General features: G+C 33.8%; 1 protein-coding gene across 1 annotated transcript in view; it reads right to left on the bottom strand.

Moving 5' to 3' along the window:
• LOC123677983 (myosin-M heavy chain-like) overlaps nt 1-12,373 on the bottom strand; it is a 31,112-nt gene extending 18,739 nt beyond the window's left edge. Inside the window, exon 1 of the mRNA XM_045614740.1 lies at nt 12,226-12,373. Within this exon, the coding sequence (XP_045470696.1) occupies nt 12,226-12,234 (9 nt within the window). The 5' untranslated portion in view covers nt 12,235-12,373. The remainder of the gene's footprint in view (nt 1-12,225) is intronic.
• Between the last annotated feature and the right edge of the window lie 621 nt (nt 12,374-12,994).

Genomic DNA, 12,994 nt, shown 5'->3' with positions numbered 1-12,994 from the left:
AGCTATTTCCTGATCCTCTATGGTTTTTATTGATTCACAAATGTAAATTATCTCGATCCATTTCGAATTTATGCAAACTATTTCATTATTATTAACTTCCTCTTTAAGAGTCTATAGGATAAGTTTTTTTCTGATCGTTGTTTCGGTGATTCATTAGATTTTTCAGATGAAAGTTCATTGCTTTCACTGAACTGCTCGAGATTGGTACCATTAGAGGTCTGAGAAGAAATAGGTAGAGTTTCCTGCAATTACCACCACAATATGTTAGATACACATTTATAATTGGATGGATCGCTCTTATAATTCATTTTCTCAGAATTGCTTAAGCATCAGTCAGTGAGATGGGTAGGAATTGAATGGAGAATTATAACAACTATGGTGAGATTAATACGCCCTAAGTAGAAAATTTCTTCATTTCTAATTGTTTTATCATTCCCAATGTTCGAGGAAACAGAATCTATCCTAACGTTACCTGTGAAAACTTCTAGAGAGCTTGTAATTTATTGCTATATAAAAATACTTCGATTATATTAAATTTTAATAATTTTTTCTACATTCATGCAAAAAGCAAAACTTTATTGAACTATATTTAGTGGAAAAAGAAGTTCTTTATTGCACTAGTGCAATAAAGTTTTTATTGCACTCATCTGTCATTCTACTTCAACGTGCTGATGGAAATCGTCGACAGTAGCGGAGGGATACGTAGAGGAATCACATGCAAACAAACTCAGTGTTGCAAAACAAATATTTCAGCCTGAAGGAAATAACGATGTACAAGTTACCAAGTACTAGTACGTTCACAGCAGTAACAAATCAAGAAGTGGATTTAAAAAGTACTTCACTACGAAATATTCATATTGAAAATTGCACCAATTGTTCATTCACTTTCAACATTGAGGGTAAAAATAAAGTTTGAGTTGAATTGTTCGTGACGTATTAGTTCCTGTTTCAATGCAAATCGATATTAATAATCAAGTATTCAAGTTGCTCTTTTCATTTTCCTACACCTAGTGCCGCACCTCAATAAATCATTTTTTGCTTTTTGCATGAACGTAGAAAAAATATTGTATGTAACTCGTACAAAAATTCACTTTTTGCACTTGTTGCATCAATAACTATTTTGGAACTTGAACTCGGGATTGCTTATATTTAACTTTTCTTCATCAGTATGTGGCGCTATTTAATAAAATGGCCTCAAAAAGACTGGTCGCTTCAAAACATAAACTCTTTCAAAGGTGACTGGACACAGCAGTAGGTACTTCCAAAATACACTGACTAGCAGAAAAAAACGGGTCACTTTATCATTACTGTTCAAATACCTTTCTTACATATTTTTAGGACAATCATGAAATTTCTGAAATGGTACGGAAAAGAGAATTGGCCAAAGAAAAATGAATGATTTGTATAAAAATAATAAGCTGTTTTGAAAAAAAAATTAAGAAATTGAAAAGATTTTCGAAACTGTGAAAATTTCAGTATCGGTATTGTGTGACCTTCCCTAGCTCTGATTATAGCTTCCAAACGTCTACGCATAATCGTGATGAGCCATCGAATATTCTCTTCTGGAGTATTGTCCCATTCATGACTAAGAGCTACACAGAGCTCTTTTAAATAATTGCACGATGGAACCATAGTCCTGATTCGCTTTCCCAGTTGGTCCCATAGATGTTCGATGGGATTCAAGTCAGGACTTCGTGCAGGCCAGTTGAACCTTGAAATTCCAACCTCATTCAAGTACGCTCTCACTATTCGAGGAGTAGGTGGGCCAGCATTGTCTTTCATAAAACTTGCTGGCTCTCTCAGAAGTGTTATATAAGGTACAACATGGTCCATAAGAATTCCCTCTATGTACCTTCCTGCTGTTAAAGATCCATTCATAAAAACCAACTCTGTGCAACCCCTAAAGACACACTTCCCCAGAGCATAACATATCTCCCACCAAATGGAACTCCTCTATACAGGCTGCAGCGTATATTTCTCTTGGACATCTATAAACGCGTCCTTGACCATCAGCTACTGGAATACTGAATCTAGATCCAACAGAAAAAAGTACCATTGGCCACTGAGTTTCTAACCAGTTTATGTAATCTCGTGCAAATTGAAGATGCGTATTTCGATGCTCTCTGAGGAGTTCTGGACCTATCGCAGGTTTGTTTGGTCGTAAATTTGATTTTAAGGGACGCCATCTCACGGTCCATCCACTTTACCTGACCTACCCCCATCAATCGATTTTGAACTTCAACAGCAATGAGATGGCGATTTTAAAGACTTGTGGAATATGTCATCCCTCAACGATGTGCATTGTTTTTTGTCAGATCCAGGTCTTCTAGCCTGCAATAGATGGCTGTAGCGGTAAGTGGTAGTCGAAATGAATAGATCGTAGATGTCACACAATAAGCTTAGTTATTTGTAAACCTAACGCCATCGAAATATTAGTCGATTTGTCTCTGTAGCATAAAGTTATTCTCGATTAAGCATGTCAGCTAACGATCCAAATTCTTGTAATTTGCCGGAGGTTTTAATTTTCTGCTTCAATATGAAGAAATCTGCGGCTGGGGCTCATCGAATGCTCTCAAGTACATATAGTGAGGCCCCTATTAGTGAAATAACATTCCGAGAGTGTTTTCAAAGCTTCAAGAACGGTGATTTTGACGTCGAAGATCAGCATGGCGGTGAATGAGAGAAGGTTTTCGAAGATGCAGAACCGGAGGTATTACTCGATCAAGACTCGTGTCAAACGCAACAATAATTTTCAATATCATTTGGAGTAACGCAACAAACCATTTCAAAACGCCTGAAAGTCATGGGAATGATTCAGGAACAAGGAAAGTGGGTACCGTACGAGTTGAAGTCGAAAGATGTTGAACGACGTTTGTTTGCTTGTGAACAGCTGTTTGCAAGGTGAATACTGAAGGTATTTCTGCATCGCATTGTGACTGGAGACGAAAAATGAGTTCATTACGATAATTCCAAGCGTAGAAAATCATCGGGGTATCCCAGCCATGCTTCCACGTCGAAGGCCAATCCAAATATTCACAGTTCCAAGATCATTCTCAGTATTTGGTGAGACCAAATCGGCGTCGTGTATTATGAGCTGTTAAAACCGACTGAAACAATCACAGGCGATCGTTATCGAACGCAATTAATGTGTTTGAGCCGAGAATTGAAAGACAAATGGCTGCAATACAACCAGAGATCTTACAGCATGACTATACTCGACGCCATGTTACAAAAGTGGTCGAGACATACTTGGAAACGTTGAAATGGGAAGTCCTACCCTAGTCGCCGTATTCTCCAGACGTTGCCCCCTCGGACTATCACTTGTGTCCATCAATAGCATACAGCCTGGCTGACCAGCACTTCCGGTCTTAGGACGAAGTAAAAAATTGGATCGATTCGTGGATCGCTTCAAGAGATGACCAGTTTTTTCAACGCGGGATTCGTACGCTGCCCGAAAGTTGAGAGAAGGTAGTGTCCAGCGATGGACAATACTTTGAATCATAACTGAATAAACAGTTTTCTACAATAAAGCCTCGAATTTCGAAAAAAACGGCGGAAGCAAAGTTGTACGCTTATGTACCAAGAAAAAAATTCTTTTCATTCGCAAATTGAAAATGTTCTCTTCATTCCCTGTAGATTATTGTTTAAGGAAAGTATGTGAAAACCCCATAAAAATCGGTGATTCGTAAGAAGAAATATTTCCAATTTCGTTTTGAATTGAGCACCCACGTGGTGGTGTTCCCTCTTAATGAACGTTGTCCGTTGCGTATGGCCAAATTATAACTCCTAAGGGTAGTGTTACAAGACCAATAACGAAGGGTAGTGCCACACCCTTCCACCCAGGTTTTTTCTGAAGCTGTTTCATTGCTAGAAAAGAAATAATAAACCAGTGATATTTCTATGACACAATTTCATGAAGAAACGAAATAATACGATAGCATTTTCCCCTAATCGTACTTTTGTAATATGAATTTGGAAATCTGTGGCCAATGTGATGAATTAGAAATGCAATTTCTTTTTCCTCTCCTTTATTTGGGTGTGACAAATCTTGGAATTACAACTCTCCATTTCTCTGAAACCAAATATAGCACAGCATACATGAAACTGTCGATTTCCAATCTCTGCAAAAGGGAGTTACGTAGAATTGCTTTTTGAGCGCTCGTTCTCTCCAAACCGATCGATCTATCATTTCCTTGCAATGTACGAGGGTTACTATTTATGTATTGAGAATACAAAAAATAAACAAGCGATATTGATGCAAAATATTTTTACTGCTTTTCAAAAAATCGCCTTCAAGATCTATACACTTTTGCATGCGATTGAACCATCATTCGAACAATTTTTTTCAGTCAGAAAATATGAGTTCTAAAACATGCGATTTGAAGGCCTCAACCGCATCTTGCGATTAAAATCATTGTGCACGAAGTTTGTTTTTAATTTCTGGGAAGAGGAAGAAGTCATTCGGTGCCATGTCGGGACTTTAAGGCGGATGACCCATTAATTTGATTTTTTGTGTCTCCAATTACTCATTCGTTGCATTTGATGTGTGTAAGCTTGCATTGTCATGATGTAAGATGATCGTCGTTTTGGGTTTGTTTCTCTCAATTTACCGAAAACTTCAGGCAAACAGGCTTTTGATTTTCAAGAGCCACAATTGCCACAGGACCAGTTTTCGTGAAGAAAGGCACCACCATTTGCTTCTTAACGCTTCGAGAACGAACAACTATTGTTGGCTTTACTTACACATTGAAACACCCAAACTGCTGATTGGCCTTTTCTTTCTGGCTCTTTTGCATAAATCCACAACTCAGCACCTGTGACGATGTTGTATATCGCTTTGGATGCATCACAGTTGTATTTAGAACTCATTTCACGGCACCAATTGACACTAGCATTTTTTTGAGCATCATTCAAAAAATGTGGAATCCAACTTGCACAGAGCTACCGAACACACATTTGTGCTAAATCTTTTGTATGCTTGTCAATCCAATGCTTAAACATCTCTCGATTCCCTGATATGTCACATGACGATCTTCTCCAATCATTCTTCCACATCTTGTAGAACAAAATCGTGCGAGAATATATCAGAAACGCACAGTTTTCATGGTTATATTTTATTATTATATGTTGGTTTCCGAACTTTCCGCCACGGCTTTATCTGTCAATTAATCAATTTGCCTTAAAGAAATCAGTTCTGCCAACCAACATTTTTCAATGCAAAAATCACTAAATGATATTTATGGAAATATTTCATTGATTTCAATAAAAATGCAATGAATTATAGAAAATAATGTATAATACTCGTACAGAAGGCTCATCCTACCACTCCTTCATTCAAAAACTCGCCACTTCGTGGATCGTTTTTGAATTTTGAACTCGTGGAAGAATATCAATGCCTTCTGCACTTGTATTATAAATAACTATTCCGGCACCACGACTGATTTTGGACGACCTTCTTTAACTTCGTCCGTGAGCGAATACGTCCACGTTTGAATTCAGTGTACCAGCGATACACAGTGGCTTTAAATGGTACTTGAAAAAAAAAAAAAAGTTGAATTTAGTTGATAGATGCATTTTTCTCTTAAGTTGGACCTCGTCGAAAGTCATAATTTTTATAACTCGAAAATTTTCATGAGTTAATTCCATAGTGTACAAAATTTCATTGAGATCATTCCACCAAAATCATAGAAATTTCTATTAAAATGGCCGTGAATATGAATGATCGAAATTTTGTACTTCTGCTAATTTCAAATCGAGATGAAAATTTGCATTTCGATGTAGAATGACAATTCCAAGCCTCGTGCAAAATTTGATACAGATCGCATAACCGGAACTATAAAAAATTGGGCTTGAATATAGAAAATAAATTACCCAATATTTTTGTCACAAAAAAAAACAACAGATTCGTGATTCTGGGCATTGAAATGAAATAATAATTCCAAGCTTCATATAGAATTTCAAGCTGATAAAAACCACAAAAAATGATATTTCATATGGGTATAATTCTAGAACCTCATCAGAATGGGTTTGGCCCATTTACGCACTTAACGGCAATTTGTCTCTTGCATAGTTCGATCGAGAGTTATCGTATTAGCGGCGGCCGGCCCGCCGGACAGACAGAATCGATTTGGACCTTGAATTCTTCATCTTGTATTGAACCTCATTATTAAATACCACTCACGACCTAGAATTCGAAAATTTCAGACGTTCTGCCCAAATTATAACCCACTGTTTCACTTGAATAAACATGCAAAAATGGACCACCATCTGACAAACTCGTGATTTATAATAATATATTTCATAGTAATTTAAAAATCAATCACATTTCAATAGAACGATTCCACAATGATACCGCTTCACATATACGAAAATTGCTAGGCGAATTACCCAATTATCAACTATTTTCAAACGTCAATTATTGAAAAAAAAATACCAGAACGTTTCTTGTCCGTATGTCGATAAATTTGGTAATGAGTCGAACAAAACCAGCCAGGCTCCACTTTCTCTGGTACCCATGCCCTACATGGCGTTGTCTGTGTAATCTTGAAGAATTTCTTTGGCGGTAACCCTTGAAAATGTATGATCATATACACATACTGTAATGATCCTTCATCCTACGATACTTGTAACAAGTCCTCATTCTCATGTTGCTATTACAAATTATCTCGACGAAAAGCTTTCTATGATAGACGATAGATATACTACAATGTCAAAAAGTGCCAGGAATTGAGCAACCAAACACAAAACATGTAGGTGTATAACCTATGTTGATATCATAAATCACTTGGTGAAGTATTAAAAAATTGTATTAATTTTCTATTTTAAAGAAAATTAAAGCCAAATGTGTGGACCCTAGTAATTAATGTAAGTACTATTTATCCGAAATTATATAACCTTCAAATTAATCGTGAAATACCACTTTTAATTCAACGAATAATCAATAATCAACAAAACATTCTTGAAAAAATTTCTACTATTTCCGTTTTTGTGTCTTCAATCGTCCAAAAATAGATCTTCGAAATTGTAATTTTTGTTTTGGATAGAAAAAAGTCGAACGTAGCTTTTTTGGGGGAATATGGTGGTGTGTTTTTGATCATAATCATGGTTCAAAGGTAGGTAATGAGTCTTCCCCAATTTTTTTAAGGAGAATCTCTGTTCGAAATTTTTATCCATTGCAAAATAATTAAAAATACATTTTTTCATGAACTGATGGAATGAAGCACTGTTAATAAACTGAATGAACGATAATTTCCGCGTGAATTAAAAAGAAATTGACAATTTTATGACCTTTAAATATTTCCATTTTCCAGAATAAACATCATTTATCTCAATAAACAAGAAAAATCAAAGATCTTCTAGTTAGAATATACAGTTGTTTCTAAATTGGAGATACAAATGAAAGTGATAGACTACTCGGATACTTTAAAGAAAAAAAATGTCCTAGAAACACTTTGTTTTCGAGATAAGAGTGTTAAAGTTTGATTTTTTTCAAAGTTTTTTTTCTCTTAGCACCTTCCCTTCACAAGATATTCAACTTATTGGCTTAGATATTTCAATTCGAAGATTTCATCATTAGGTATGCCTATTTTGAATGCAAATCAACAAGGTGAAATTTTTCCTGAAATAGTGCCCGCTTCTTTCCTCCAGATCTTTTTTTAGTGTATCACTGGTAGTATAAAAAAATATTAAGAAAAAATTTGGTCCAGTTTTACACTTTTTGGTTTCTTGTAGTTATGTGGTATCTGCAACCGTTTTCGAGAAAAAAAATTTAAACAATTCTATAGTAATTCTCAGGGAAATCCAAATTATTAAAAGATTCAGTTATTGAGCTGTTATGAATAAATTAATTATAAGTTTTGGTACCTATTCACCCAATATTCAACGAATAATAATAAAGATTCGATAAACCAGCATAATTTCACAAAAAAAAGGGCTACAAAAAACACCGTGTATCTCGAAAACAAAGCGTTGCGGACCCAACATTTTTTCTTGAAATTACCCAATGAATCTCTCATTTTTCTTTTCACCTCCAATTTACACCCTGTAATTAAAAAGTTTGTTCCTTTTCATTATTCATGTACTTTAGTAAGTATTATTGAATTTATGTCTTCGTTACAGTTTAAATAGTAACAATTAAATTCCGATCTAAATATGTCGATCCGTTGAAACAATTAAAATGAATCAAACTTACTTACATAATAAAACATAACTATTTTTCAAGTTCCGATTGAACAGATCAAATAACCTACTTGGCAGAAAAACACCGCTCTTTACACTAAAGTTGATATATCATTTTATCTCAAAAATCACAAAATTACTCTATACGTGAAAAAAATATATAATAAATATGAATATGAAAAGTTCTAAAGAATATTTACAGTAACAAGCAGGAAAATTCCAAATGAAAATTTATAACTCCTGAAAGTTAATAAAAAGTGAGTACTTAGGCACTCTATGTGTTTTTGAGGCAGAAACAACCAATTTATTGTACCAAATTTCATACGAATAGCTTTCATATTTTTGAAAAAAGTTCAGGGCAGCAGACGGTTTAATGTTTTTTTATTCGATTTTTGCATTCTATATATACAAAATCTCAAACTGAACATTTCAGAGGTTCTTTTCCTTGGCCGAAAGTTCATTATTGAAAATAAATTACCAATAGATAATAGTCATACTTTCATTTACTGATTTTATAAGAAAAAACTTAAAATTTGAAAATTCCAAAAAGGTACTCATTTTTCACTCATTCAAATGGATTGTACTTTATTTATTGAATAAATTTGAAAATTGGAGTTTTCCCCAAAAAATTCCAATAACGAGTGGACAAAAATATCGAAAATGTTCAGATTGGAAACTAATCCAAACACACTGGTACATTAAACGATTATCCACAAGTACCTAATAAACCAAAAAAAAGAGGCATATCTTATGGTCCCCCATAATGAGGATATAGCTCTATTGTAGATTTTAAAAATCATCGATGAAAAGAGTGAGTAATAAAATTTATAGATCTAATTTAGAAAACTTTTCGAAACAATAGGTATATCCTCTCTTATTAGGTAAAATATTTTCGTCCCATTAAATGATGAAGAAAGTCAGACATATAAGATGTTTCCGCGAAATTCAACAAGATGAACGTCAATGAATTTCACATGCCTTAATATAATTAGATGCTATAAAATCAAATTTCTACTTAATTATAAAGCTTTCGGTATCGAAATCCTTCAATAGAATAATTAATTTCGAAAATGGAATTTCGACACATCTCTAACTTTAGGAATAATTCGCAATTTTTCATGTTATATTCTATGTCCCCTTGGGAACTTTGCTAACAATAGTTAAAACATGTTATTATTGAACATTAGGGTCGGATTGCTTAAAATTTGATTAATTGCGCGATCTGGGCGTAGCGTGGGAGTGCGCTGTAGGCAATTCTACAAATAAGTCAAAGAGCGAGATTTTTTATTAACACTAACTTTAATGAATCTTCGGAATAGTTCAGTTCATTATTATCATTTCAATCGAAGCAATATTGAAAAACTTCACTCACGCAATATCCATGTGAACAAGGCAGTTTGTTCCACACATAAAATCATATATAAAAAAACGGTCTGTCAAAAGGGGGAAAAACTCTTTTCAGCGAAATAAACTCAAAAAAAAATTTGCTCAAGAATGAATATTTTCTCCAGAAATAGTCAACGCGAAACTGAAGCCACTAGCAAAATTACTAATATTGTTTCTACATCAGAAAATGAATTTTGATGCACACAAAATTAATCTTGGTAGCTCTCACATGGAAAAAATAATAGTTTTTCTGATCTTATGATCTTTTAACCGAAGAATATCTTTCGGAGAGTCTATTTCACTATCAAAAAAAAAAAAAGTTTCCTAATTAAGTTTCAATAAAAAGATAGATTTCATCCAGAATAGAGAAACATGAAGTAGGTATGTTCCTCTTTCATTCATTTTGTCATATTGGTATTGAGAGAAGAAGAATGGAGCCTTCCAAGCATATATTAATTATTTTGATAATAAATGATATACGGCATTATTTTGAAATAGTCGCCAAATTCTATGTAGATCATCATGGCATGTTGTGTTGTAGTGTAATTACATTTTATTGAAACATTTCGAACGTTTCATGCAAAATTTTATAAAAAAAATTACATAACGAATTTGAACAAGTGGATATGCAAAGCTCTTGTCTTCACCCGAGACTTCAGCTCAGTGCTTTTTTTGTAGCTCAAAATGAAGGAATTTAGAAGAAGTCGATAATGGCAAATATTCTAACAAGGAAGTATCGTTAATTTGTTGATTGAAAGGATAATTTCTTTTGATGACAAGTTGGCGCTTGTATGTTACATACTGACGAGCAGTTTGAGTGTCAATTGTCACTAAATTTGTTGACTGTCTGTCATTTTCTGAGTTCTTTTCGAGTATATTTTGAAATGAATTAACTTATCGGACAGTTAGACAATCTCTCCCAAATATTTCACTGCAAATAGAATTCTTTTTGCAAAGCAAGAGAAGAGTCTAACAATCTCCATTCTAAAGGATAGGCAAAAATCTCATGGATTTTGAACCAAAAAAAAAATCAATTTCGGGCCGAAATTCAACGAACCTTATCGAATAATCACTGATTTTTCTGATATAGCTGTAGTTGAGAGAAAAATACCAACCATTCAAGGTACTCGCTTTGCACAATAAAATACATAAGAACTATTGAAATCGATTCTCAAAAATGGTTTTGAAAGATTTTTTGATGATAAGAATGGTATTTATTGGCGTTAATTCATCATTTGAGAAGGGATAGGTTATGAAAACGATTCAACAAATAAATTTGAATCAATTAATCACTGAACATTCCAAATTGAAGGAACAAACAAAAATGACAGAATTCCCGGATCATAAAAAAATTCCGATCAAAAGCAAAAGCTATTTTTCGAGATACGGTGTGTTAAAGTTTCCCTCCACAAGATATTCAATTTAAATTTGGCAAAGATAATTTTATTTAAAAATTTCATCACGTGATATGATAATTTTTAATGCAATTTTTTATTTTTTTTTTTTAAAGAGGTTGAGTAAAAGTAGCTATGCTAAACTTCGCCTCTTGATATGTATTTTTTCTTCAATAAAGGCAATTTATTATTATTATTATATTATTATAAATCTACAGGGACTGTAGGCACTCTTTCCTCCAACACTTTTTTCGGTGGACCACTGGTAGTTGTGAAGAGAAACTTTGTCCAGTAATACATTTTTGGTTTTTTGTAGTTCTCCGTTACCAATTTCGAGAAAAAAATCTCAAACAATTCTCTAGCAATCCTTAGGAAAATCTAATTCATTATAAAGATCTAGTTAGTAAGCTGTGATGACTTAATTAATTATAAATTTTGTTATTCATTTACCAAATCTGTAGCTAAGTTCAATTAAGGTTTGATAAACTGATATAATCATCACAAAAAAGAAAGACTACAAGAAACGCCCTATATCTCGAAAAACAAGCGTTTGCGGTCAATGTTTATAGGACTTTTTTTTCTTGAAATGATCCAAGGATTCTCTCATTTTCCTTCGTACAGTGATATTGTTTTTTCAAGGAAATAAAATCGTGAAATTTGAACAATGTATGATTCACCTATTGTATTAAAAAATTAAATTCAACTTCTAATGCTTATTTCAAATTCGGACAAGTAATTGTGTAATATTTATTTTCGAATTTTATTTTGAAAATAAAGCTCAATCCATGAAATAAAAGAAATTAATCTTGGAGTGTTCGAAAAGTAGGCATCATTAGTGTAAATTATAAACTGTTGAAGACAAAAATTCGATCGTCGTTTTTGGAAAATGTTATCTAAGTTCTCTTCTTTTAAATCAAAGACACAAATACATATTTTTTATAAATATACTGAATAGCAGAAACTCTAATCCACAATTTGTGCCATAATGGTTTTTAAATTGAGATCAATTGATGTAGAAGTTCCTTCCCGAATCATACAATAACCAAGACGCGTTATGAACAATTATAAATAAGGATAACTATCTGAAATGTAATAAACCGAATTGCGGAAGTAAAAAACCATCAAGCAGAATAGCGCGAAATTCTTAGCGACAAATGCGACACAAACACCGGAAGAGTTAAAACACCACGAACAATCGGTACCAAATCATTAAATAAATCAACGTTGGTTTGAACAATAACTCTGGACAAATTCAGTTGATAATTACCCATCTCATCTCGACGACAGCTGAGAAAAAAAAACAATAAAAAAGCACTGGTGCGTTGACACTGGCACTGCCAAAGGAAGACTGAAGATCGCGAAGAAGAAATTGAATGTATCTCGCAAAATTTCTCCGCCTCAGTCCGGGGCCATACCGGAGAAATGCAATCCACTGTTGGTACCATCTTCATTCGAGACTTTGTTGTTGTTGTCGGAGTTCGCCACACCTATGATGACCTTTTATTTCCGATAAGAGGCGCGTGTGAACGCTACCTAACTATGGCGAGTATGTTGGTACTACCGGATATTGCTGATGAGTACTTTGAGTCCAAGTGGTACCCTTCGGTAAAATCTGAAAATTGTAGTTGATGGAAATTAAACATTTCAAGGGATTGTTCCTGAATTAACGTTGGTCCGCAAATGCTTGCTTAACAAAATAGGAGGTGTTGAAGTTTGGAAAAAAATCGGTTTCCTTGATATCTTGGAAACCTTAAATGATATCAAAATGACTCTTCAAACAGAAGCGGATTTACTGATATGCCGCCTATAGGTTATTCATTTATTTATATATTAAATTGCAGAAAGAAAAATGTATTCGAAAGACTAATTTATTTTTTATTATATTCATATCAACCAATCATATATCCTCCTTGGAAAATATGGATAAATTAACCCTAAGCTATCCCTGTATGATGCGCACCTGAACATTTAAAAAAAGCTTCAATGCTAAATTGCAGAATTTGAAAATTCAGAAAGACTTGAAAAGACATTTTGAT

This window comes from Harmonia axyridis, chromosome 4, assembly GCF_914767665.1.
Source record: "Harmonia axyridis chromosome 4, icHarAxyr1.1, whole genome shotgun sequence".
Lineage (NCBI taxonomy): Eukaryota > Metazoa > Arthropoda > Insecta > Coleoptera > Coccinellidae > Harmonia > Harmonia axyridis.
The sequence above is the reverse complement of the archived record's forward strand: the minus strand, read 5'-3'. Positions and strand labels throughout refer to the sequence as shown.